The 26,598-nt window shown below is 40.5% G+C and overlaps 1 protein-coding gene across 1 annotated transcript; it reads left to right on the top strand.

Moving 5' to 3' along the window:
• Positions 1-24,481, top strand: aldh1l1 (aldehyde dehydrogenase 1 family, member L1). The gene is made up of 23 exons (XM_061070538.1): positions 1-79; positions 1,635-1,773; positions 2,701-2,935; positions 3,018-3,183; positions 4,560-4,661; positions 5,467-5,556; positions 6,837-6,974; positions 15,779-15,904; positions 16,005-16,096; positions 16,873-17,020; positions 17,119-17,238; positions 18,490-18,617; positions 19,104-19,254; positions 19,412-19,482; positions 19,871-19,976; positions 20,090-20,177; positions 20,382-20,475; positions 20,558-20,657; positions 21,181-21,279; positions 22,583-22,748; positions 22,840-22,945; positions 23,053-23,252; positions 24,024-24,481. Exons 2-23 carry the CDS (start codon positions 1,647-1,649, stop codon positions 24,077-24,079), a joined length of 2,709 nt encoding a protein of 902 aa, XP_060926521.1. The 5' UTR covers positions 1-79; positions 1,635-1,646; the 3' UTR covers positions 24,080-24,481.
• The last annotated feature ends 2,117 nt before the right edge of the window (positions 24,482-26,598 follow it).

The following is a 26,598-nucleotide window of genomic DNA, read 5'->3' as shown; positions in this document are numbered from 1 at the left end:
ATGGGTGGCTGAGAGTGCAAATGAATAAGTACCAGTGCGCGTCCACTTGCTCTTTTCAAGCGAGCACAGGAGCAGGAGGGTAAGGACACATGATACTGTATTATTATTTGTGTTGTTGTCCTTATTGTTGTTGTCATAAGGAGTTTTATTATCTGTTTTATATTTGTTTGTTTGCACGGTGCACGGAGCTTATTTATGTGCTGGCAGACTGCACATTGCTCCTCACACACGCAGACACACATTGCTGTTTTACAGCTGCAATGATATTGCCATGACTGTTTAACATGTATAATGAGTAAGAATAAATATGAGCAGGAGTTAACTTTAACTTCAGAGCAGGAGTTTAAGATCTGTCAATGGGCTATCGAGCGTTTCCTACGTGTCTCTGCGTCTGATTGGTCAACACCAACGGTATGAGCAGCCCCGAGATACGTGATTGGTTGGAGCAGGTTGGCAGCAGGGCCGCCCCGCCCCCTGCCTGGCCAGGGTCAATAATCTGTCAGTCATGGTTACTGAGCAATTTAACTTTACTCTGACTGATCAACTGCATGATGGTTTGATGATTGTCAGCATATCAGTATAATTGTGTGAGTTTGTATTCATATTACAGAACAGAAGCAATGATAGTAACAAGTCATATGTCCGTAAACAGGCTAAAAGTTTCAAAAACATGTTTAATTAAAAAGCTGTCAGACTGTTGGACATCTGCACCAGCTACAAATTGATCAAATAAATGTCAGCCTCCTCTAAGAAAATGGATCTGCATTAGTTAAACTAGGTATAATATTAAATAAATTAATTGGGAGAAGTACCAATGTACATTTAAGTTTGGACAACCTGTATAGTTCAGAAGCATTTAATTTGTGTAGTTTCCTACACAAGACAATGGTATCAACATTTTGGAACGTCATAGCTGAATCAACAACTCTTAATATGAAACTCATTATGAAGAGACTGTTCATTACAGGCCTGTTGTATTAGACTGCATACGTTTTAGCCAGGTGTACCTAATAAAGTGACAGGTTTACTTCACACACTTCCATGAGGTGAAAACAACACAGAGCTGCTCTTTGGACCTGGTCACACAGTGAAGACTTCAACATGGTTGCGTAAAGTGTGAGTGAGGGTCGTCATGTAACTGCTTGGAGCTTCTGTCCACACAAACCAGAGTCATGGAGCTTCATGGGAAAACACGTGTGCAGTGCACACATACTAACCTGACAGGAGCACGAGATACATGTGGATACATGTCTCCATCCATATTCAGTCAGTCTGTGCACCGAATAAAGTTTGTGATTAAAAAAGGATCTGTAAATGAGCTTGAGTTTGTTAATAGTGGCAACTGAATATAAGAGGAATTTATTTTCATTCAAACAGAAATATGTCTGTACATCATGAAAATATAAAATATATTTAATATATATGAGTATACATGTATCTATAGGCATACATTCACAGATACAACTATACACTTAAATGTACAACAATGCCTACATTTGAAAATATAAGAAAACCCTCACATTTTTCATTTAAAATGTTTCTCTCATATGTGAACCTAATCTATATACTTTGTTTGCTTATAACATTTAGAGACCTATTGTCTGGTTACCTTGTTGTGTGTTAATGCTCCACAGTGAGCAGTGAAGATGAAGATTGCAGTGATTGGTCAGAGCCTGTTCGGCCAGGAGGTGTACAAGGAGCTGAGGAAGGAGGGCCACACCATCGTAGGAGTGTTCACCATCCCCGACAAGGACGGCAAGGCTGACCCACTGGGTGAGAACGTCACTGACTGGGACCTGCAAAACTGGCTTTGCCTCAAAAACATGGCAGACAATAAGATGTATCTGAATATTTAGTCACATCGAGAACAAAACAGGCAGTATATTATATAACAAAACTACATTTGGATTTTCAACATTTTCAAAGAATAGAGAAGAGCTAGACAAATCCATAAAACTGATATTCTGCCAAGCTTAATTTAAACTGCTGTAGGGGTTATGACATTTCCACGCACACTGCAGCTGTTGCATGACTCATGAATCTAACTGCAGCAACTACAGAGATGGTTCATGGGGACTGCAAAAACTGTGATTGCCAACAAATTAATCAAATTAATTATAATAACAATATCACATTTAACCCCTTGTAGACAAATGTGGCGAATTTGCCTCAAACCCCATTCTGGTCTTTTTATCCCACTAATGCCTGATGGTGCAAATACTACACATACCATGAAGGTATTGGAAGTACTCTGCTTCCATCTAGTGGTCGGAGTGGAAAATACATACTAGCCCCTTGGTACTGTGCATCAAAGTTATTTTGAGATATTAAGCTGTATTTGAAATACTGTGATGATGGAACAGCAATGATTGTACAGAAACATATGTGCTTATTCAATTTCAAGCAAAAGCAGCATCAGTATAATAATCTACAAAAAAAAATCTGTTAATTACGGTTATGCCCTATTATGCCTAATGTCGCTAATTTGCCTCATACCTAGATTTTATATCTATTGTATATGCTATATTGAAATCAACAATCTCCACTTAATTTAGCATCTGTATGACAGCCAAAAACACAAATAATAATTTTTGTATATATTGGAAATTAATTCAGGCAATAAGGGGTTAAATCTAGAGCTCATAGAGTTTGTTTGTGAACAGTTTAAGAGTTTGATGACACTATTTATTTTCTCCATAGGCACTGAGGCGGAGAAGGATGGTGTAGCTGTGTTCAAGTTCCCTCGCTGGCGCTTGAAGGGCCAGGCCATCCCCGAGGTGGTGGCTCAGTACAAGGCAACGGGTGCTGAGCTCAACGTCCTGCCCTTCTGCTCCCAGTTCATCCCCATGGAGGTCATCGACCACCCCGAACACGGCTCCATCATCTACCACCCGTCCTTGCTGCCTCTCCACAGGGGGGCCTCTGCTATCAACTGGTGAGTGATGCTCATGTCCATCAGGTTGGTGCTGGGGGTCATGCTGTGACGTGTTGTTTACCTGTCGTCTCGGGCCACACAGGACCCTGATCCACGGGGACAAAAAGGGCGGGTTCACAGTGTTCTGGGCTGATGACGGACTGGATACCGGACCAATCCTGCTGCAGAGGGAGTGTGATGTTGAACCCAATGACACCGTCAACACTATCTACAAGAGGTTCCTCTTTCCAGAGGGAATTAAGGGCACGGTAAGTGTAGTGAGGGGGGAAAGCATTGTGGGAAAATGAGCTCGCTGCTTTAATAAAGTAGAATATGGCAGCAGTGACATGAGACCCAGGGCTGTGCATAGGAAACACACAATCATTATAATGAATTGAAACTAAATCCAAACTAAATCACAATTCAAATGTGAACACACAGAAAAGGTTTCCAGTCCTTTTTCACAAACCTGTGTCCTTCCTCTCAACTGCCACAGCTACATTTTAACTAGCTATCGAACCTTGCAAGGTTAAAGTCGGTCAGTAGTCCAGAGTTTTTGTTGTATAAACGTAGCCATCATCAGCAGTTAAGTCTGCATTGGGTCACTGAGCATTGACGTCTTTACCTTTTACTTATAATTACTTATTGAATGTACTTTAAATGTTCTATTAATCTTTTTTTTCGCTCAGCATCATGAAAATCACACACGTGTGACTTATTGTGATGTCTCATATGGATGTGATTTAGCTTACATATTAACTAACTGTTGCCTATTTACGCAGGTGGCGTGCAGAAACATTAGCATTCATCTTGAATGATGTTTCTGGCCAACCAGCAAATGTAGCTATTATATCATTCTACCTTTTTTCTTTGTCTCCATTCAGATTAAGTCGCTCTTCAGAAGTCTTGTGCACCACTATGTCCTTTAGCTTAGTGCACAGTGGCTTTGTCCGAGGATTTTTCACATTCAAATATTGAGTGCAGTTTAAAAATATCAAGCTCAAACAAGTCCTTCAAAATAAACCACCACACAGGTCACTTGTTCCTACCCGTGAGTACACTAGGAGCAGGCTATTCAGACCCGTTTCATCACGGTAATGATAATTAACACATGGTGAGTTTGTGCAATAACTTACCATGTGTCACTTTGTGGTTTGCTTTAGGAAACTACTGTTTCTTTTATCAATGACTTGCTTCAACCTAAACTACAATGTTGACTGTCGTTATCAAAGAGGAAACAAACATAATCTCAGTTTGTGTCAAAGTCCTGTGTAATGTTGACCCATCCATCCACAACAGCCCCCCCCCCCCGAATGTGGACCTTGTCTCTCTAGTGTATTCTCAGATTTCTCAGGTTTCAAGCAGTCGTGGGTTTCCATAAGTTGTTAGACTTTCAATGTGCAATTTATTATGGTAAAAACTCAAGTCTCTCATCATTTCATCATTTGGTTTATTGTTATTCTTAAGGTTTTGGTTAAAGTTCAACAACTCACAGGTAAAGCTAACTAAATCCACATCATGTGATGGATCCTCCTGCTCGTCGTTGTCCAGATGCCTGCAGACGGTTTCCCAACCTGACGAGCACTGTGATGACAAGGTCCACAGTGATTGCGTTAATGTATCTGCCACACTGCTCTGGTTCTAGGTGGATGCAGTGAGGCTGATTGCAGAAGGGAAGGCCCCGAGGATCACGCAGCCACAGGAGGGAGCCACGTACGAGTGCATCCAGAAGAAAGACAATGCTAAGGTGATAATCAAGGACAGGTCACTCAGTCCTGCTGGCAGAGAGTCTGTGTAATTCACCAATGGCTGTGGAGTCCTCTGTGCTGATGTTTGAGCAAGCAATCATTGATTTTAGAACAAAAAAGATCTGATGAATTCAAACTTTTTGGGCATTTTTTCCTTTATTTTAAGATGGTAAATGTTGTGTATTTATTTATATAGCTATTTTCTCTATTTATATGACCACTGATAGCACTTTAGAGTACAGTTTTGCCATTCGCCCATTCACACGCATTGATACAGTCCAGCTGCTCTATGTGCAGTATTATCACTTACGCTGAGTCACCAGGGTTCAGTATGTTGCCCAAGAACGCAGAATGGGGGAGACTTGGATCAAACCGCTGACCATCTGGATAGTACACAAACCGCTATAAAGTGGCCGAGGTTTTTTATATGAAATTTCATATTTATGAGTACCAAGTAAGGTGATACAATTCTAATTGTTCAAGAACATTTTGTAATATTAATAATAATGATGGAGGTAAGTAGGAAGGGGTAGGTATACATTTATTCTGACACAAAGCATCTTATGATACATTCATAGCATCCTAATGACCTGAAATAGTCATAAAAGTGTACTTTTGACACAGCGATGTTAGTTGTGGTTATGTTGAGTCTCTTTCTGTTCTGGAAAGCCCTATGAGACAAATTGTGATTTGTGAATATGGGCTATACAAATAAAATGTGATTGATGATTGAATGAATTTTGTATCATTGACACATGAGGAGTAATCTCTGTGGTCATAAGAGTCGTCTCTGTTTGTTGACAGATTGACTGGAACCAGGCGGCTGAGGCTCTCCACAACTGGATCAGAGGAAACGACAAAGTGCCTGGTGCCTGGGCAGAGGTGGATGGACAGGTAACACGTCACTGTCTCACACTGACTCTGAGTAATACTATATTTTCTCTTCTCTTATCCTGGACCAGAAGTTAATGTTTAGAAATGAAAAATATGGTTCATATAATTCTGAAGTATAGTCTAGAGGTATTAGAGTATTAGCTTGTCATGTTACAATGACAATTAACACACTTTGAGCTGCTCCAATTTTAAACAGTATATAATACATAATATGATGTTTGGGACTGACAGGGCTGTGGGCTGAGAGAACAATGGTTTAAGCATTAATATCAAAAGAAAACTTTATTCAGAACATCTTCTCATATTCCTGGACAATCACCAACAGTTAACCAACACAAAAGCTTGGCAGGTCTCAGAATAAATGAGTCAGAAATGTACACTTTGTTTTCACAAGGCATCCTTCCTCTTAGAGCACAAAGTATGAATCATGTCATATCATGCAGTGAAATGACTTGCTCCTGGAGATTTCTCATCATTGCAAGTTGAATATTATTGTGTAAAAAGTTTCTATATTGATGTTAAGGATTCTTTTACGGTTCAGTGTGAATTTTGCTGCCAGTTAAACAAGGAGTGAAGTGGCCAGTGCAGCGAGCATCTGTGACATGCTGCTACTGGATATCCATACACCTTTTAGTTTCCACCCGGAGGAAAACAATCTGCCTGAAACACTTTTGTTATTTACATGAGCTTTCACACATGCGCATCCAGATAATCTCCAGACATTCTCCGGACAGCTGTATGTGAGATCGTAAATGTCCAAGAGAGAGGCCCCTGAGTTTCTCCTGCCAGCCTCCATGTAAAAACTCCTGAGCATGTCCGAATTAACTTATGTCAGCAAACAGCAGGAGTCTCTCTGCAGGATACACAGTAGGCATTAATAATGTTGGTGATGCTACAGATGCGAAACTGAAAATAACAAAAAGAACAAATATTTTAGAGAGAAAAAGACAAGATCTTTTGGTGACAAGGGCCGGCACCGGTGTTGCTGTAAACAAAAACATGTGATCTCTGCAGCAGAATTTATACATTACATCCTTCCTCTGCTGGCTGCACCACCCTTCACATGAACACGGTGGAGTTTTCTGTGTTGTTGTGAACATGTTTTTGAGTGGAAAATCTTCTGCTGCTTTGCTCATGTGTAAGGCAAACATGCCCAATTCTGCAAACATCCTCCGGATCATGTCTGAAAATGGATTTAGTGGCATTTTAGAAAACATCCTCTGCGTGTTCTGTTAAACCTTGTTTCCTCTAAACTCTGTTCTGTGTCTCTGTTGTTGCAGAAAGTGACCTTCTACGGCTCCTCTTTGGTGGATGCAGGCACCAAAATGGACGGTCAGTCCCTGGAGATTGCCGGAGCCAGCCGACCCGGCGTCGTTACCAAAGCAGGCCTGGTGCTGTTTGGCAACGATGGCAAGGCAGTAAGTCAGCTTCCTAAACTTTGTTTGCACATGTACCAGAGCTCTGTGAAACAGCAGCCTATAACAAATCTAACTTTATCCCACGAATCTCTGGAGGGCTCAGATAAATGCTTAATGAACATTAGATTATCATGTGTGCAAATGGAAGATGACACTTACTTTTTTAAAGGTAATTAGAATGTATTGTATTCAGGCCAGTAGATATCCTCTCCCTCTAGAGTAGAAGAGTATGCAGAAATATTAGGGCCACTCAAAGGGTGGAAAAACATTGATAATAAATTCATAATATTGGAGTAAAAAAGTCAAGAATTTACACAATAAGTTGTAATATTATAGTAGAGGAATAAGTAGCAAATTAACAAGTTTGTTAAAAAGTGTATGGACTTGTAAGACTGAAAGATAGTGTTTATTCTGAAGAAAGAACCACACACACTGGTTACATCTATTAATCTGTTCTATTAGAAGGGATTTCATAGTTTCTTGAGAAACATGGTTTGATTCAAGATTTTGGATCCAGAAGGATGAAAATTGCGGTGAGACCGAGTTATCATCGCTGCTTTGTTTTGTTTTTTCAAGGTGTTTTTTTTCTTTATTCTCATATTATGACTTTTATACTGTTGAATTACAATTGTATTACTGTAATATTACAACTTTATTCTTGTAAATGTACACCTTTTCTCTCGTATTACGATTTAATTCTCGTAAATGTACAACTTTTTTCTGCTAAGCTTACATCTTTATTCTCCAAATCTCTTTCCAAGTAGCCTTAAGTCGTATATATATTCTATTCTATATACTGTACATTGATAAACAAATATTATTCTACAACAAGACTCCAAAACGTCAGAGTCGATAATGTTACCCCAGGAAGGTTTTCTTGTTATTAGAGTACTTTTTTCCTCTTTCTTTTAAAGCCCCATTGTGCAGGATTTAGGAGGATTTATAACAGCAAAAAATGTAATATTCATAGTAATATCTTCAATATAATCACCTGAAACTAAGAATCGTTTTTTGTTACCTCAGAATAAGCCCTGGAAATCTAAATAGGCCACAAGTCCTCTTCCTTCTTCCTACTGTAGCCTTGAATGGACAGACCAAACGCTGGAGCTTGAGAGGACCTTTAACATTTTTATGCTAACTGAAGGCCACTGTAAATTCCTCTGCATACTTAAAAAGAAAGAGATATTCATCTGATTGTATCTGCAACCTCACCACTAGATTCAGAATGTGGGATTCACACTGAATCGTTTACAGGTCAGGCTAGCTGTTTGCCCTATTTGCAACCTTTATGCTAATCACCTCCTGTTTTATACAAAATGCAAAAACACGGTTGTCTAATTCACAAATAAATGCACAGTATTTACAATACCACTTTACTGAATCTATGTTCTTTAAGAAGTTTGGCTTCATATGAAATGAAAGATTTTTTATTTTATAATGTTATTATTACAGAAACTCACTGATTCTAGCACTAAGTCCTATTCTCGACTCAGAGTTTAGACAGTATGCATCATAAATTATGTCTTATTGTCTTAGGCCATACTTAGACTTGCGGATAATTTCACACCATGAACTTTTCGCATATGCGTCTTCATTAGCAGTCTTTCAGTGAATAACTCGTCACAATCCTCACATTTGTACGGCCTCTCCTCTTTGTGTTTGGCTAAAACGTGTTTTCTCAGAGTGGAGCCTCTGTTGAAGGATTTGCCACAGATGTGGCAGCTGAAAGGCTTCTCTCCGGTGTGAGTCCTTATGTGTTCTGTCATGTGTCCTTTAAGTTTGAAACACTTGCCACAGAAGTGGCAGCTGTAGGGTCTCTCCCCTGTGTGTACTCTCATATGGTTCTGCAGATTGCTCTGACAGGGGATGTGCTTGCCGCATATGTGACAGTCAAAGTTTCCCTTGCCGTCATGTGACTTGCTTTCGTGTGTCTTTAGGTGCCACGTGAGCACTGTCTTTTTGGTGAATATGTAGTTGCATATGTGGCAGCGGTATAAGGTAGTGCTGGTCTTCTCCTCAGAGGGCTCTGGATCCTCCTCAGTTCTTTGAACTTGGCTCTCCTCTGCAGCTCTGCAGTCCTCTAACTGCTGCACTGTTTTGATGAGTTCTTTTGTTAAGGCATCCTCATCATCACTGTCCTCAGCTGAAGGCTGCTCCTCGCACCCATTGATCCACAATTCCTCCCTATGCTCCTCTTTAACATGGGAGGGTCCTGGCTCGTCTAGGTGCCCACTCAGACTCTGTGTAGGGTGGATCTCCGCCGTGGCTGGAGGCGTAGTTGGCTGTTTGGCATCTGCAAGGATGGAAGCAGAAATGCATTATCCGTGTGCTACGCAACAAAGTCATCAGCGCTAAATAGTGCTCCATTAATCCACACCCATCAGGACTTTTACCTTTGAGATTGTTTTGATCAGCGCCTCTGTGTCATACCATCTTCTTAAGGGACAAAGCAGTCAAATGAAATGTGTGAATGTGTGAAACAAAATGGGATGGTGTTAACGAGTGAATTTAAAGGATACGTTTATCTGTTACTGGTTATGTAAATGTATATTCTTGTGATGACCCTCTATCATGTACAGAACATGAATCAGACGTCTCAGAGGCAATATGCTTGAATGCAGATTTTAACCAAATGGTGTTTCAGCAAATTTGACCACGGGAATGGCTTTTTAGTGTTTATTTATTATTTTATTTTATACACAGATTAAACTCTGGTTAGCTGATAGGATGCACAACCTTAACCTCTTTTCAAATCATGTCTGAGCACGTCTGCGATGCCTCATCTTTCCATAAGAGCTGCAGTCAAAGAAAATCTTGGTCAATTGAAACTGTGCCTACTCGTCAACCTATCGAATGGTTTGGTGAGGGATCGCCCGAGTATGATCTCTAGATAAACTGTGGTCTGCCCCTCCCACCCTCAAAAATAAGGGATAAATGCTGGAAGGCTGTTGAGTAAAAGTCACATGGGCAATTGTTAGACCGATATGAACTAGGACAGATGAGTTACTTCAGCCGAATACCTAATCAGTATGTTTGTACTCTAATCACACCTCTTAATAGCATAAAGGCAATGAATTGTTAAGGTAACAAACGGTTATTTATTGACGTACACATGTTCAATATATCAAACTTTATTTGTAAACGCGTTAGTGCAGTCCAAGATCAAATCAGTACACTAAGCACTGTAGGTCACTTTAAAGCACAACTGGCACATTGGCATATTATTGGCAAATCTGAATATATCACTCATTTTTTTAATCTTGCAACACCCAAATACACAAATTCAATAGAACACCAGTATTTACTTATTATTGTTGTTGCAGTTTTCTAGCCAATAAGACCAGAGTGGCACATTGATAACCGTCAGAACTTAATGAAGGTCAAGTCAACTCAGTAAAATTCTTTAAAGAACAATTAAACTAAAAAGCCCATGTAAAAAGGTAAATCCCTGTAATCCTTGTAATCCCTTTTATTTGCAGCTTTCCACACTTTAACAGCTGTTAACTATGAAATTAAGCCATCTTGTGGAAGCCTGTCAACTTCAAATATTTAAACAATCCTAAAAAGAATAAATTCTGCACCATACAGAGGCTTGAGCCCTCCTTCAGCTTGTCTTACCTGCCCTCTCTCCACATTTCACGCTAACACTCGTAATGAAGGCAAAAAGCCGAAAAAAATATCTTAAGGATAAAAGAAAGGATGGTTTTAACTCTTTGGCCTCAGAGTTGCCCATCTAGCAGTGGTCCGCAGAGGAGATGCTGTGGGCTTTCCTCTTGCGTGAAGCGTTTGCTGCTCCCATCTGCCTTGTAGTCTCTGTGACGGTTATTCAAATGACTTTTCAGGCAGAAAGCTCGGTGGAAGCGTTTCCCACAGACGTCGCAGCCGAACCGCCTTTCCACGTTGTGACTCTGCATGTGCACTTTCATGCTACATTCGAATTTATATCTTTTGCCACAAATGGAACAGGCAAACAATTTCTCGCCGGAGTGTGTGCTCATGTGAATGATCATTTGACTTTTGCTTTTGAATTTTCTGCCACAATCAATGCAATCGAGCCCTGTACTGGTGGACTTCAGTAATCCGTTTCCCGCATGATTTGCAAGGTGGCAAATTACTTCTGCCTTTTTAAAAAAAGACAGACAGCAGATATTACAATAAAACCTGTTCTTCTTCTTGGTATATCCTGAAGATGGTGTCTGCTCGTATTGTGACCGTTCCTCCTGTCCTGTTTGCTCTCCATCTGTGATGACTTGAGTCCGGTTGTGTGGCGCTGCATATTCACCGTGCTCGCCACCTGTCTCAACTTGAGTTAGCCTCTCTGGCATCTGATTTTCTTCATTCTCTCCAACTGTGACTACTGGAGTCAGATTGTCTGTGTCATCCGGCTCCTCCTTGGGAATAGATTCCGTCTGTGTCTGCTCGTCCTGAACACAAACCTCCAGTGTGGACAAATCGATCTGCCTTGAATCTGTAACAGTGGATAGGAAAACGTTTTCTTTGTGTTGTTTTTTTTGGGTAAAGCATTTCTCTGATTACACATGAACTAGATGTTTGGATACTTGAATGAACCCAGCTGTGAACTGTCATCCTAACAGCAGCAGAGTAGTCGAATACAAGAACACATTAGAAAACACAACAGACATAGGGCTGTGATGGTATATGTATTTTGTCTCGCAGGGGTAATAAAGCAACATATTACCGCAGCATGGTAGTTCACGTAGCCTCTGTATGATAGTCTCAGAACTTGGAGGAAAGGTAATGGCGCACACACATTTAATCCGCTCCCCGCCCCCCCCTCTCTCTCAGCTGACTAGTTTAAAGGTTGATTTGTCTGAAATGACGCCACAATAACGACACTGATCAATATTATTCTTAAATGAGATGAATCTGCCTTAATAGCTGCGTGTGCATTCATTTGCTCTCTTCCTCTCTCTCCGACACGCAGATATCCAAACACACGTACACACACAAACCGTGTCATCAGACTAGGGGGGGGGGGGCGTCTGGGCGATATATATAATATACTCAGAGTTCCACCAGCGATGTATAAAATAACTATTTTGCAACCATTGAGTATAAATTGTCACGTGAAAATTTTAAGCCGTCAGCATGAAAGTTTTGCTTCTCTCTTCTCCTGCCCCTCTCACAACAGACCTCTCACTCCCCCCCCCATCCAGAAAACTCCTGCGCCCAAGCATATTTTTGTATCAGGAGGGTAGAGACTCAGAGTGCACAGAGAGAAAGAGGTGAAGAATCCTAGCGAGTTGACGAGAGTTCAGAGACGATTATTGTCCGTTTGTTCATATTCTGAACGCTGAACCGAACAAATCAGTTTACAAATGATGAACTTGACCAACGTTCACTCCAGCGAGAGAGGAGGCTTGTGTGTGTAAACTCCAACCTGCTCCGAGCACAGACACACACTCCACTACACAGTGAGATCAGAGCGCCTTCACGTGAAGCTACCGGTCAGTGACTTTGTGAAAACACAGTTTCCTGTATGACCCACAGCTGATCAATGATCAGAAGGCAAAACCAGGTCATTTACACCGTGTTGAAGCCCAAATTTATAAAAAACATATGGCGATTTTAATTTTTTTTGCTATATCGCGGAGCCCTAAATCGGACACATTTAACCAGAGAATGGGTAAAAACAATAGAATTTGAAAAACGTATACACTGTATGAAGAGCCGGAGCAGATAGCGTTGAGAGCTTGCTGTGGGCCATAATTTTCTTTCATTGGCCTTGTTTATATCATGTCATAGTAGAGTTTGTGTCTTAGACAAAACTTCTCCCTAACCAAGACCACAGCTTCAGAAACCACTCCTTTACAGAAGTGTACATTCAGGGCAAACACAGCAAGGAAGTTACTATTGGTGGGTGAAGGACATCCAGTGCAAAGAGGGTGTGGTTACTCATCTACCAAACATATTTTAAGTTGGGAAGGGACTAATTTAAAAAGTTTATTTCATAAACTTGCTTATGGGATCAAATAAATAATGACAACAGACAGACTGGTGATTTGTAAAAGGAATAACCAACATAAAGTAAGTATATATTCAGGTATTGGGCCAGCACATAGGCTACCACTAAAATATATTTCAGTTTGCCTCCTTTTTCAGAATAAAACCGGAAGTGTAGTTCTGCTTTAAATGAGTGGCTAACATTACTAATTAGCGTAACTATGCTTAGAACGTATATAAAGACTTTGCTGAATTTAGAAATGAACCATTTATTAAATGTTGGAGCGGAACTGTATGACTAACCTTCTATTTCAAGTGGAATTTAAAAGCTTTAAAATTATTTAGAAAATTTCCCGGAAGTAGCAAAGGCTGGTAATCCTTCTGGACACGCCCACTGCCACCAGCTAGAACACCGTGCGTTTTAACTTGTGTACTGTAACGTGTACTGTAACGTGGTGCTGCTTCGCTAAAGGTGCCGTGCACAGTCAGACACCTACCCGCCCTGTGCAGTCTGATCTCCGGCTTGTAGATCAGGTCCAGCAGCCGCTGCAGCCTCTGGTTCTCCTGCTTGGTCCGGTTCACTTCCTCCTGGTAGTCCGTGAGAGTCTTCTCCATGAACCCGTAGATGTCCAGCGCAGTGGAGGATAACCTCTCCGTCAGAAACACGTTCAACGACTGAAGCGTCGCGTTTGCCATTGTGCTAGGGTCCACTGTCTGGTCGAGATTCTGCAGCGAGCTTTATTCCGCTTCTTCTTGCTCTTCTGGCGGTTGGCCAACAACGTAAATGTGCTACAGCGCCACCTTCTGCCCCGGAGTGTGAAGCACCAATAAATCCAGTGTGCCGAATTTAACTTTAGGAGACTCAACGTTTCAGTAAAGCAGGTCAGAATCAGAAGTATTTTATTGCCAAGTACGTTCACACATACAAGGAATTTGCTCTGGTTATTGGTGCAAACAATGAACATAGAAACATAAAAACGCAATAAATACAACATGCATAGGAGAGCAATAAAAAATGGGAAACCAGTATATATTTACTCACTGTTTACTTCTTATTTACTCACTTTTTACCAATATTTATACAAAGTAACATTTATTTTGAGATAAACATTTCTGAATAAAAATATATAAAAAATATAAAAAGTGAAATGCTAAATGCAAAACAGTTAACAGTGTCATATTGCAATATGCAATGTAATGCAGTATAATATAATATGATATGATATAATGTGTTAATTTAACACATCCTAGAGGTGTGGGGGTGGAATAAAAGTCCGAGTCAGGTGGGGGTCCCGGGCCTTGTTGATAAGGCCCACTGCAGTCGGGAAGAAGCTGGTCTTGTGGCGGGAGGTTTTGGTCCTGATGGCCTGCCCGAGGGAAGAACCTCAAAGAGTTTGTGACCCGGGTGGGAGGGATCGGCCACAATCTTACCTGCACGCCTCAGGGTCCTAGAGGCAAACAGGTCCTGTAGAGATGGCAGATTGCAGCCGATCACCTTCTCAGCAGAGCGGATGATACGCTGCAGCCTCCACATTCGATGAACATGAAAGCAGACTGGAAGGAGATGAATAATAATGATCCCAGAGCAGACTGTATCTGCTCGTGCAGTGGGCTTCAGCCTTCTGCTCTGTAATGGTCTGCTGGACCAGTTCAGTGGACCCAAACGGACAGAAACAGACCCAGTAGGGGGGCTGGGGAGGGGGAAGTGCCGCCGGGAGACGCGGAGCGAAGGTGTGATCTGATTGGCATATAAATCGAAGCGAAATAGCTCGTGAGAACTTATCTCACTTCACCACTGGATGAAACCACAGACCTTTGAAACGAAAAGTCACTTGTGATTGTCTGGTAGATCTGCTGCTATTGGTCACCATGCTCTCAGTAGGCAAAATGTACCAGATTCTGATACTGAGGAACAAATCCACCTTAACTCCATAACTGTGCAGTACTAATTTTTGTCTGTGCATATGTGCAATTTTGTTTACTGCATATATTCCCGGACCAGCAGGTTCAGGAACAGCTTCACTCCTGCGGCTGTCACCCTGCTGAACTCTGCACCACAGCGATAGCAGCCGCCACCCCCCCCCACACACACACACCTTCTCCACTGACTATACTCCCCCCCTCCACCCTGGCTTGGACTGTCACACGCCCTCCTTCAACCACTGAACATTTGAACATTCGTACATTGCACTGACTGTTACTTTGTTTTTTATTACTGTATTATCCCGCCTATAGTGTATTCATATTTACATATATTTATTTTTATCCTGCTCATAGTGTATTCATCGTCCGTATATCTTACAATTCCTTTTAATACTGTAATATTCCAACTATGTTTCTACTGTACAGATCTTATTTATTATATTTTTCACTTTAATATGCACTATACTCTGCACTTTTACTGCCTTTTTTTGCACTTCTGGTTAGACGCTAAACTGCAATTCGTTGCAAATGTACTTGTACTGTGCAAATGACAATAAAGTTGAATCTAATCTAATCTAATATTTCTTTTACACATATGTGCCATTTATATTTTAACTTTTTCAAGATTTTACTACTTTCACTATCCCCATTGCTGCTGTAACATGGGAAATGTCCCCATTTTAGGACTAAAAAAAGGATTATCTTATTTTATCTTCTCATATCTAAACTGTGAGAAACTCTGTCACATGACTTGAGATGATTTCTCCTGCTGACACAATAAATAAACAGGCTGTCAGTATACCCCTTCTGGTCTGATGGTTTTTAACAGTGCTTTGGGGGTAAACTGGTGTCACATATGTATATCTAGTTGTTAATCTAATAATTTAATAATCCCCTCCTTCTCTGTGACTCTGCAGCTGTTGGTGAAGAATCTGCAGTTTGAGGATGGGAAGATGATCGCTGCAGCACAGTACTTCAGCTCAGGGAGCAGCGCTGCTGTGGAGCTCACAGAGGAGGAGAAGACCTTTGCTGAGCAGATGAGGGTGGGTCATATTTGCTCAGTAACGGCCACGAAATGTGGATTTGTCATTAAAACAAGAAAAAAGAGAACTTAAACTGACTTTTGGCCATGTTTCCTCACAGGCAGTGTGGCAGAGCATTCTGAGCAATGTGAGTCATATTGAAGAGTCCACTGATTTCTTCAAGTCTGGTGCTACTTCCATGGATGTGGTCAGGTACTGAAACTATGACAGATGGTGTGTTGCTCTTGTTACCTTCATTTATCTGTTAAACTGAGCTGCAGTTATTTGAACACAATTACCAGAATTCAAACATCCAAAAGTAATGGATGCAGAGGTTAGAATGTTAGTGCTAACAACTACAAATTGAAAGTTATGGGTTCTATGTACAGAACTTTACAAATAACATTTGCAAGACAAAAACAAAGCTAGTTGGAGAGGTTTGTTGTGGAAAATCTACCGATCAATGGTTGGACGTGCATGATGTCCTCTCATATTCTGAAGACTGATCTCCTGTGGTCACACTTTAAAGCCCTACAGATCATTTAGTCTATTGGTTTGCTAGTTCCTAAACGAGTAAATGATTTTCCAATGTTCGGACAGTATAACATGACTACACAGTTTCATATCTGTGGTGTCTAGGGAGTGAAGCAGCCCTGTCCTTTGGCCTTGGCCATGGCTCCTGCACTTCCCCAAACACAAGAGACCTCTGCACTACATCTCTAGGAGAGGAGACAGTGTCTTTAACAAGATGGTTTCTTTGTGAACAAAGAAATGCAGATGTACACATTCTTTGTACGTGATTCTGTGTGGTCAAGTTTTCCCAGTAGAAAATAACTATCAACCCCATTAGCTGTACATCAAAATCGACACATACTCATAAACAATACCGCTGAAGGCCTCCAGAGGCTGTTTCCAAAAGGCTGTGGTTCCAATCAGATCAAAGCATAATAACTACTTCTGCTCTCTCTCGTTTCTGTGTTTTTTTTCAGGCTCGTAGAAGAGGTGAAGCTCCGGACCAGCAGCTGCCAGCTGCAGAATGAGGACATCTACATGAACACCACATACCACGATTTCATCCAGATGTGTGTCAGGAAGCTCAGAGGGGAGGACGGTGAAGAGGAGCTGGTCGTTGATTATGTAAGAGCAATTCAAAATCACCTAGAACTGCACTGATACTTATCACTGGTTGGTCAAGGTAACAACATGTTGATCATGTACAATTTTTACTTCCTCAGGTAGAGAAGGACATAAACCATATGACCATAAAAATGCCTCATCAGCTGTTCATCAATGGAGAGTTTGTTGATGCTGAGGGAGGAAAGACCTACAAGACCATCAACCCGACTGACGGCACAGTAAGAGACAGACAAACCGTCACATTATGTAAGAGGTGTGGAAGAGTGATGTCTTCCCCACACAGAACCACACAGAGTGACTATGTGTGCTCTCATATAGAGCTACATCTTCACAAAGACCAGATAATGTTCTCAAAGACCAAATTATGTGTTTTTTAAGCCATTTTGACTGTACAGATATGTACTTGTGTGTGTATGTGATAGAGAGAATAAAATAGAATAGATACTTATATTTGCTGTTAGTGCTTTATCTTTGGAATACATTTAAGTAATAACATTTTAAGAGCTGTACTCGTAATAAATATTTTTTTACACAGTGGTAGTAGTAGAAGTGCTGAATACCTCCACCACAACTGTGCTGTTTGTAACAATTGTTCCGAATTGAGTACTGTTTAGAAAAGAAGAAACCACATAAATAATAATAATATATATATAGCATTTTGCCCAGTAAAAAATGTAAAATATACAACCATGTGTATGTCTACATACACAATAATGCCAGTTTGCAGTCTATGTAGGCTGTCTCACCTCCATCAAGATCAGACCTACCTCTGTTGCGTTTTCTGCAAGTTAGAGAAAAGTGTCTGAGTGGTGTTTGCCAGTGCAGACATATGAAAAAAGTAGAGCAGAGTTCTTAGCACGCAGCCTTGTGGTGCACTGATGCAACGAGAGCGAGGCAGCAGGATCAGGTGTAGCTGACTCAATCAATGCACTGTGCACAGCTCTACTGTGAAAGGATTCATTATTTTACTCTTCTTCGCTTCAGAAATGATAAAATCAATCAATATGTGGGGATTAGTGTTAATATTGTGGCAGCAGTGGCCACATGTAATATATTATTGGTTCATAACGCAAGTCAGAGGATGTCAGCTGAGTCCTTCATTATGTAGTGTGATCACACATCTAAGAGAATGTTGCCACATGTGACCTGGACCACTAATTTAGTCTGAGTGATGGGATCTTAAAATGTGGGCTCATGTTTCTCTTGGGTGTATTCACGCCTGAACTTGTCCAATGTGATCTGATCACTCGAGATGCATGTTAATACAAGGTCTGCACGGGTCTAACTTTGATGTAATGCAGGTAGGACAGACTTCATCACCAGGATACAAATGAGAAAAAAAAGAAAATGATTACACAGAATATTGTTCGTATATTGTATCGCAATCCTACCATACTGATTCCACAGGGAGAGGAGGGTTGGAGTGCAAGTGATCACTCACGTATATTAAACCTGTTTCTGTCCCACAGGTCATCTGTGAAGTGTCTCTGGCCCAGATAAGTGATGTGGACAAGTCGGTGGCTGCTGCTAAAGAGGCGTTTGAGGAGGGAGAGTGGGGCAAAATGAACCCAAGAGACAGAGGCAGACTCATCTACAAGTATGTAACCCATATGAACACAAAGGTTTTCTGCCAGAGATACAATTTTAGTTATTTCATACAGATAATGTATACAGTTCTTTATTTCACTGATCTCCTCTCATTGGTTTGAATTGTACAGGGCTCAGTTTAAGGAAATCATGTAAATAAACAGGGCAATCTGATTTGGTTAAGTTGATATGTTTGACAGAAAAAAAAGGAGGAAATGAATAGTGTGAGAATCAGTGGATGATTTGTCTTCAAGTCCATACTTTAAGGTCTCAGGTTGTATAATCTAATAAGGACAAAATGTAGCTGCTTCCTCTGGCCATATTGAATTAACCGAAGGTAATCATAAATAAAGGGGTCACTATATTCACTTTGTGTTTACATTACACTGTCAATGTGATCAGCTCAATATTTTGTCATTCTGTGCCACTGAGAAGAAAAAGGAATTGCAGTTTTATTAGTTCCATGTCGTGAGTGACTCTTCCTCCCTGTCTGCAGGCTGGCTGACCTCATGGAGCAGCACCAGGAGGAACTGGCCACCATTGAAGCCATCGACTCAGGAGCTGTTTACACGCTGGCCCTCAAGACTCACGTGGGCATGTCCATCCAGACCTTCCGCTACTTTGCTGGCTGGTGTGACAAGATCCAAGTACGACATCCGCTTTTAAAGCCTAATAGTGGTGTCCCTCATAATATGAGATGGACATTCGATAAATGCTGCTACTGAATAACAGTCCTATATGGCTAATAAGCAGCAGAAAGTATGTTGGAAATACATGGAAATAAATTGTGTCCTCTTTCCACAGGGCAGCACCATCCCCATCAACCAGGCCAGACCCAATCGTAACCTCACCTTTACCAAGAAGGAGCCAATAGGGTGAGAATGACATAGAAAATATTAGACATAAAATATGTTACTCAAGATTACAGCTTACATTTTTATATTTCACAAATATACACAACTTTTAGATTACTCTAAACTTGTAGATTCTACCCATATACTAGTTAGTTGGTAGTTGGTGCTGTTGTGTGGCTATCTGGTGTTCCTTAGCACAGCATGCATTCTTCCATCTGGATCATTAAATATTAGTCACTCCACAAATGTTTATGTGAGTAGATAAATAACTATGACTAAATCAATGCTGATCAGAAGCAAGACATATTATCGAACACCATAAACTTGAATCAAACCAGCATTTTTTCCCTCAGTATATAAATAAATTAAGAGAGACAAACAGTGAAGTCCTCCTTGTGTCTCCTGTCAGAGTGTGTGCCATCGTGATTCCCTGGAACTACCCTCTGATGATGTTGGCCTGGAAGACGGCCGCCTGCCTGGCAGCTGGAAACACAATCGTCCTCAAACCTGCTCAGGTCAGTCAGGCTCCATCTGCACAAGCCTAAATGAAAATGTCTGCTCAGCCTGTAGTAAATACTGTTGAGTGGATTTAAAAAACACATTTGCAAACATTTATGTGTGTTTGCAGGTGACTCCGCTCACAGCGTTGAAGTTTGCTGAGTTGGCAGCAAGGGCAGGACTGCCCAAGGGTGTCATTAACATTCTGCCTGGTGCAGGTGGGAGCCCACACACTCAGCCTGACTGAACAGCAAATATGTTTAATGATTTTTCTGTTTAAAGGTCTTTCTCAAATTAACCTCAAATATGAGCAGCTCAGCAAAGCATGAAAGCCACTTGTTTTCTTACCAAGCATCACTATGAGCTGCAGGCTGACTGCTGCGGCTGCGTGAGCTGCTTTTAAACTTGTGCGTTTCTTCAAGGCGCTCTGGTGGGTCAGCGTCTGTCTGACCATCCCGATGTCCGCAAACTGGGCTTCACGGGTTCCACTGAGATCGGTAAACACATCATGAAGAGGTGAGAGGTCAAGTGGATTAACCAAGCCTGATCCAAACTGAACGTATCATTGTTGCTCACCTGTGCTGTTATCCATTCAAAGTTGTGCAGTCAGTAACGTGAAGAAAGTCTCTCTGGAGCTCGGAGGAAAATCCCCACTCATCATCTTCAGTGACTGTGACATGGACAAGGCTGTGCGCATGGTAAGTTCTTACAGAATGTGTAACGCCCCCTGTGGCAGAGTTGACAGTAACTAGCAGCTCAACATGTCACGTCACTTAATGACGATTTCTCACCACCACCCTCACACACATTCAGATTTAACAGATGAGACAGTGTAGGTCCATGTGCTCCAGTTGCTGACATGTAAAATATAAAGTCACATTAAGGAAGTTTAATAAATTCAACAAGCAGTATTGTTCGACACAAAATTAGTACAGAATGAGAAGTAAAAACAAACAAAAAAGATTATATAGTTTTTTGACACATTTGGCAAATAATATGGGATAATGAACTGTCAACAGACACATTGGAATAATACTGGGAACTGGGACCCAGACTCATTAAGCAGACAGGGAGCAGTATATATTTATTTGTGAGTGAGCCTCAATCCTCTCCACAATGTGAACATGCTTCTCCTCTCTATGGAGACAAAGTTGGTGGAGAGCGGAAGAGAGGATGAGATGTGATAAGTCTCATGTTAATGTGTGTGCATGTGTGTTTCAGGGCATGAGTTCCGTATTCTTCAACAAGGGGGAGAACTGCATTGCAGCCGGCAGACTGTTTGTAGAAGACACCATTCATGACCAGTTTGTAAAAAGAGTGGTACGTGTCTTTATCTATCTCACACTGCTGATGTTTTTCATTTCAGATTTCAACCCCACATGTCTGAAAAGCATACGACTGCTTCAGTGTCTCTTTATTAATTTGTCACACACACCTCACACTGAGCTTCAAACATACACAGGGTTTACCAGAGCAAACTGAGGGTTAGTATGTGGAGACCACACAATGAGGAAAGTAAATAAAATTAAAATAAAATTGCAGTATTTGTCTATCAATCTTCACCAGATAATTAATAGTACAGTGAAAACATTACATTTTAGCATATTTATTTATATTCAAAAACTGAAATCTCTCATTTGCAAATGTGTTGAGACCTTTTAATATATTATTTTGTAGAAATACCTTTAGCAGCATTTAAAGCATCCAGTTTCTTCCTGATTAAATCTAAATGCTTTGTACTGCCGGATTGTTTTTTTTATCGCTTTCTTCCTTTGGGATTTTCTCCAGCTTGACGCATTATATGGGAAGTGTCAGCGAGCTGAACTATGATCTTCAGGTGTCTTCACAGATGTTCTATGGGGTTTACGTGTGGGCTCTGACTGGGTCACACAAGGACATTCAGAGACTCCACTGTTGTCTTGGCTGTGTGTCCTGTGTCTGAGGTCGTCTGCACTCTCAAATATTTGGCTGCACTCAGTTCTGAAGTCTCCCTGAATACTTTCTAAAGCCTCTGTAAATAATTTCCACTTGGCTGCACTTATACAATAAACTCTTCTGCAGCCAAGGGGCTGACAGATTGACAAATGTACTTAACTTCCTGAATGAAATTCCAAAACTGTCATCTAACACCATAAATATTACAGATTGCAGATTTTCCTAAAACAAGCTCGGCTTCAGTTTCCTTGCCAGCAGAGATCTGCAGGACACATGATATCCTTTTTCTAGTTGGGTTTATTTTCTTTCTCAAAGGACGAATCTGAGCAAAGAGTGAATATAATGACAGGAGCTCTGACGATCACCTGTGAAGTGATGACTTCCTCAGTCTTTCTCCCTCTTGCCTCACAACAACAGGGATGATGTTCCACAAGTTCAGAGAGCCTGGACTACTTATACTTGGGTCATATTGCATTCATACTCAGGTGTTGAATGTATTTAGACACAGACCTACCAGTGGCACACAACACACAGTCATTCCCCTGCTACTGTGAATCAAGCACTGAAACACCAGCTGCAGGAAAAGGAGCCATTCCACCAGATACCTACTTTCTGATGATTGAAAGTAAAAGGGAGGACTAAAACGAATGTCAGTTGGACTTTAGAGTTTGGATGTTTTTTCTTTCAGGTTGAGGAGGTGAATAAGATGAAGATTGGTGATCCACTGGACCGATCCACCGACCACGGCCCTCAGAACCACAAAGCCCACCTGGACAAACTGGTGGAGTTCTGTCAGACCGGTGTGAAGGAGGGAGCCACCCTGATCTGTGGCAGCAAGCAGATACAGCGACCAGGTGAGACAACAAAAGATCGATAGTGTAGTGAGATACAGTCTCCATGCGTCTGGATGATGTGCTGTCTTTATAATATGTTTCCTTCCTAAAGGTTTCTTCTTTGAACCCACGGTGTTCACTGACGTTCAAGACCACATGTACATCGCAAAAGAGGAGTCATTTGGCCCTGTCATGATAATTTCCAAGTTCAAGGGCGAGTAAGGATAACTCAAGTTACTTCTAATCATTAAGACTATACCTGAGTGTTTTCTTCTCTGCTCTAATTCTTCCACTGTGACGTCTCCTCTCTGTCCACTTGTCTCAGTGATGTGGACGATGTCCTGAGAAGGGCCAACGCCACAGAGTACGGCCTGGCGTCGGGTGTTTTCACGCGAGACATCAGCAAAGCTCTGTACGTCAGTGACAAGCTCAATGCTGGCACAGTATTTGTCAACACCTACAACAAGACTGATGTGGCCTCGCCTTTCGGAGGCTTTAAACAGTCTGGATTTGGTAAAGACCTCGGTAAGAAAAACTGCTGCTGTTTCTCTGTAGCTGTAGTGCTTTCCTTTACTGTATGTACATAATTTGTATAGAATGTAAACTCCCTGAAATGCACCTTAACAAAAGGAACATAGTCCAGGAAAAGAGGAAATTGTATTTGGAACATTTTTGGAAGATGCTAACTTAATTTGTTTAAATCCATTCCCGAAGCCTCATTTTAACTTCCGCTCTATTTCTTTCTTCAATGTTAAAAAACCAAAGTGAGAAATGCTAATTCCCCTTTCATACAAACTGTACACAATTTTTTAAAATGTGGGTAAAAATTCTTTCCCATTGACAGTGGAGGAGTTGCCTTTGTGTTTTTCCATGTCACAAACACACAGGAATCTGAAAAGCTCTCTCACCTTGCTGTCTTGCCAGTGTTGCATCTTGCACGATGCACAGAAAGAAATAGCTGTTGCACGTTGTTCTCAAGATGTAAAAAACGTACAAAAACATTCATAGCGATTTAAGCACCAACACTGAAAGATGAAGCGGGTTATAACATTGCAACCAAAAAGTGGGTTGATCCAGCTTTTCTCAGCCCTTGGAATGTATTACTTTGTGTGCCGTTTACAAGAATTTACATGGAACCTTAAGTTTTTGTACTATCCAACAAATAAGCCCCTAATTTCTTTGCATCTTATTGTTGATATGTATGAAAGCTGTTGTGGGGTGTTGAGCTAGGACAGCGGACACTGGCCTTTCTTGATTCATATCCATACTCACTGTCAGTCTCTATTTCTCCAACAGGTCAAGATGCTCTCAACGAATACCTGAAGACAAAGGCAGTGACCATTGAGTATTAAACCACATTATAGAGGACACCAGCTTCCTGTGTGCACTCATGTGTGTAGGGACACTGACATAATAAGAGAAGGGAGATCTGTCACCAGCACTGACCTGTAGTCATGTCTCCTGACTTGTTCCCTCACTAGTGACTATTGACTGAGTTAAAGTCTTAACATGCTAATTGTTCACATTAACACCTTTTAATGAAACTGAGCCATGTGTAATATGCAAATGAAACTTGTCTCTAGCTAGATCACGTAACTCCCGAGACTGTTTCATCATCAGTGTGTCTGAGAAACAAGGTGGCATTAAAATCAGATTGTATGCATTTCTAATATGGCTTACATTAGGTCAGAAGAGTTTCAAGAAATGTAACATTTCTAATCATGTTTGCTTATCAATGAAAACTGCTGAGCACACTGCTGCTGTGGACCTCTTCATTACTGTTGTTTCTTTTTTTTGAAATTCTCTTTTTATTTCGAAAGGCACATTTCCATCACATACATTAAATACAGATTTAGTCTGTCAAGGACATAAGAAAGGATGGATGTAGTAAGTTTGGGTGATTTTGTTCATACTGCCTTTCTGGGGTTTTGTTTTATGGACCTAAACTACTCCAGGTAGGAACAATAACAGAGGTAAAGAGAACCCAACCGGGGAGCGCCCTTCACATCAAAAAAAAAGGAGGATCAAACAAAACACAAGTATATTCAAATAAAATAATAATTATAATATAAAAAATGTCTTTCTCGACCTTGAGGGAAAAAGAGATCTTTTCCATAACAAATCTCATACACAATTTCAATCCATCATCAATGGTGGGAAGGTCCACTTTTAACCATTTCCTCGTGACACATATCTTACTAGCTGCCAACAGTATAGCGAGCAGTTTTTTGTCTTTTATGTTCCACGTTTCAGACAATATATTGCCCAAAAACAAAGTTTCACATTTAATGGGATGTTCACATTAAATACATTGTATGTTTGTGGATCTCTTCCTAGTAAGGCCTGCTTGGCAGTCCAAGAAAATATGGAAGTGGTTGGCTCCAATAGATCCACAGAGCCTCCAACAGGCGTCTCCGCTGCCCTGGTGTCGTTTTTGTATGGGTGTCGTTACTGTTGTTTCATCTTACTCATTCAAAATGAGTACTTCTTCCTAAGAAATATGAAGGTGCAGTTAGTAAAGTTTTATATATATATAAAATATACACACACACATATATAAATATAAATATGAGGTTAGTGTATGGCTTATTGTACAGTACCATTATGTGTATGAATAATTTGTACACTGCAAGAACAAGATCTGATTTCATATTCTTGTGCCACTATTTCCCCTTTTCCATGTTCATCATCTTGGTTTGATGAATGCAACATGGTTTTCAACAAATCAAGCCAGCCTTGCCTCAGTATCTATTGCCTTAAAATAAATAATATAACTACTGATTGATGTTAATGCTCTTGTACTTATCCTTCTTTAATCCTAATCCTTGTAAGTATGCTGGACTTCTACTTGTAACAAAGTATTTCTGTACTATTGTGTTGATACTTAGAACAAGATCTGAATAGTCATCCTACAACTGCAGTGCGATATGGACAAAATTATATTTGGGGCAGTTTTTCCTTACTCTTGTTGAGGGTTAAGGGCAGAGGATGTTGCACCGTGTTTAGCCCAATGAGGCAAATTGATTGATTTGTGAATATGGGTAAGGCTTACCATACAATTTGATTGATATCAAAATGAAAATGTTCCTACCATGCAATATAAATAATTATGACAATTATCACATTATTATTTTAAGTTTAAAGACAGATTTTTGCTCCTGATTGAAGATCTTTTATATGAGCTGAGAATCACAAACAGTGATGAGAGAGATATATTGATTGCGTTATCACTGTGCTTGCACATGCATAAGCATTACAACAATATATATTGTACTTTTGTTGTATGGCTAATGTTGAAAATTGTAGTGCAATAATTAATTGATACAATTGTATCGCAAAGCCCTTAGTCATAGATCAGTGAAAGTAACAATAGGCTAGATGACTGAAAGCTAAGTCTAAGAATAAATGTTGATTAATTAATTTAATCATCTATTTATTTATCATTTTAATATGTTATGTATCACCTTAAATACTAATTAACCCGTCCTATAGGCAATCTGCTGTTACAGGTACACATACAGATTGCTTGGTTACACTTACAACAGCTGGTTTCAAAAGTCTTGATCTTTTAAAGTTTTTCTTTTATATTACACAAAGTAATTAGATAATATTTTTCTTACTGCATGTAGATGGCTGCCATAGGGAAGTATTAGTGTATAAATTCCAAACGCTGTTGTACATGTTCAGTGTCTGGTAGGCGTCATAATGCTCTAGAGTGGAGATGTGCGTCTCCGATCAAGATTCAAGAGATTCAAGATTCAAGATTTTTTATTGTCAAATGAACAGAGATAACATGTAGTCACTGTCAATGAAATGCTTGGGTCACACACTCTCTTTAAGCAATGCTCAGTAATTTCAACCCAAAAAAAAA

This window comes from Limanda limanda, chromosome 4 (genome assembly GCF_963576545.1).
Source record: "Limanda limanda chromosome 4, fLimLim1.1, whole genome shotgun sequence".
In the NCBI taxonomy this organism is placed as follows: Eukaryota; Metazoa; Chordata; class Actinopteri; order Pleuronectiformes; family Pleuronectidae; genus Limanda; species Limanda limanda.
The sequence above is the reverse complement of the archived record's forward strand: the minus strand, read 5'-3'. Positions and strand labels throughout refer to the sequence as shown.